Source organism: Egretta garzetta, unplaced genomic scaffold (genome assembly GCF_000687185.1).
Source record: "Egretta garzetta isolate BGI_Z169 unplaced genomic scaffold, ASM68718v1 scaffold141, whole genome shotgun sequence".
NCBI lineage: Eukaryota > Metazoa > Chordata > Aves > Pelecaniformes > Ardeidae > Egretta > Egretta garzetta.
In genome coordinates, this window is record NW_009258664.1 from 50,596 (window position 1) to 51,773 (window position 1,178).

General features: G+C 71.2%; 1 protein-coding gene across 1 annotated transcript in view; it reads right to left on the reverse strand.

Annotated features, from left to right (window-relative positions):
* FAM189B (family with sequence similarity 189 member B) overlaps nucleotides 1-1,175 on the reverse strand; it is a 10,341-nt gene extending 9,166 nt beyond the window's left edge. Inside the window, exon 1 of the mRNA XM_035903940.1 lies at nucleotides 953-1,175. Coding sequence (XP_035759833.1) covers nucleotides 953-1,175 — 223 coding nt within the window. The remainder of the gene's footprint in view (nucleotides 1-952) is intronic.
* Nucleotides 1,176-1,178: the final 3 nt, after the last annotated feature.

The following is a 1,178-nucleotide window of genomic DNA, read 5'->3' on the forward strand; positions in this document are numbered from 1 at the left end:
GAGGGGCTGGCTCAGCTCCAGCTGCAGCCCCCCGAAACCACGCGGCCCAGCGCGGCGGGAGGAAGAGCACTCAAGGGACCTCGGTGGGGAACGGCAACCGGTGAGCACCACCCCATGGCACGGTGCCCCAGCTCCGCACCCTGCCAGTGCCAGCCAGCGTGCACCGGGACGTGCTGCAGAGGAGGTGCCCGCTCCCATGGGCTGTCCCCACGCGCCCCCCGCTCAGCAGCGCCTGGGTACGGGCGTCCCAGCAAGCACGGGAGCTCTGGTGGGAGAAGGTGCCGATGGCAGCGGCTTCAGCCTCCCACCTTCATCTTCACGTCCTCCTCTGCCAGCCTGAAGTGCTTCAGCTCGTAGTCATGGGGGACGTCGTCGTAGCTGTAGGGGAGGGGACCCTGCCAGGCAGCGGGGCCCAGAGCAGCCCCCACCCCTGGGCAGGAGCCCCCCGAGCCCTGCGGGCCCAGAGCCAGCCCAGGAGCAGCAGGGCCGGAGGGGCAGCCTCGGCGCCGCAGGCCTGGAGAAACTGCTGATTCAGGGCGCTGGAGAGCCCGGGGACTGCGGGCAGCTCCATGCTGGGCAGCGAACCCGGGCCAGGAGCTGTGCCATGGGGTCACTGCGGGGGACCCCGGGCCTGCCAGGGTCCTGCCCTCACCCGATGTGCGCAGCAGGCAGAGCAGGGCAGAGCTGCCCCGTCCCCTGCCCTGTCACTGCTGCAGCACCCCCCGTGCCCCTCCCCGCCTGCGGCTGCACAAACCTGCTCAGGGTTCGTCCAGAAGCGCCTCACCTCAACGTGTACCCCAGACAGCCCCCCGCACCCTTCTGGGGGCCCCCATCCCTCACACGGTCACCCTGGGGGAACCCCCGGGATTCTCCCACAATGCACTGCAGCAGCCAGGGGCAGAGGGTGGGGGAGCAGCGGCAGACCCTTCCCCGCGCTGCCCCGAGCCCGGACTCACCGAGAAGCCGCCCCAGGACGGGCAGGAGTGCCGGATCTTGGCGGAGGGCGTGATGGTGGCCGCCACCAGGCTGAAGGTGACGATCAGGACGCCCAGGATCACTTGGATGAAGCCCAGCACCAGCAGGAGCTGCAGCCAGGTCCGCTGGACGCGGAGGTGGGTGAGGCTGCGGGACGTGCGGCCGGTCAGCGAGCGGCTGGAGTCGCTGGGGGAGGGCATGGC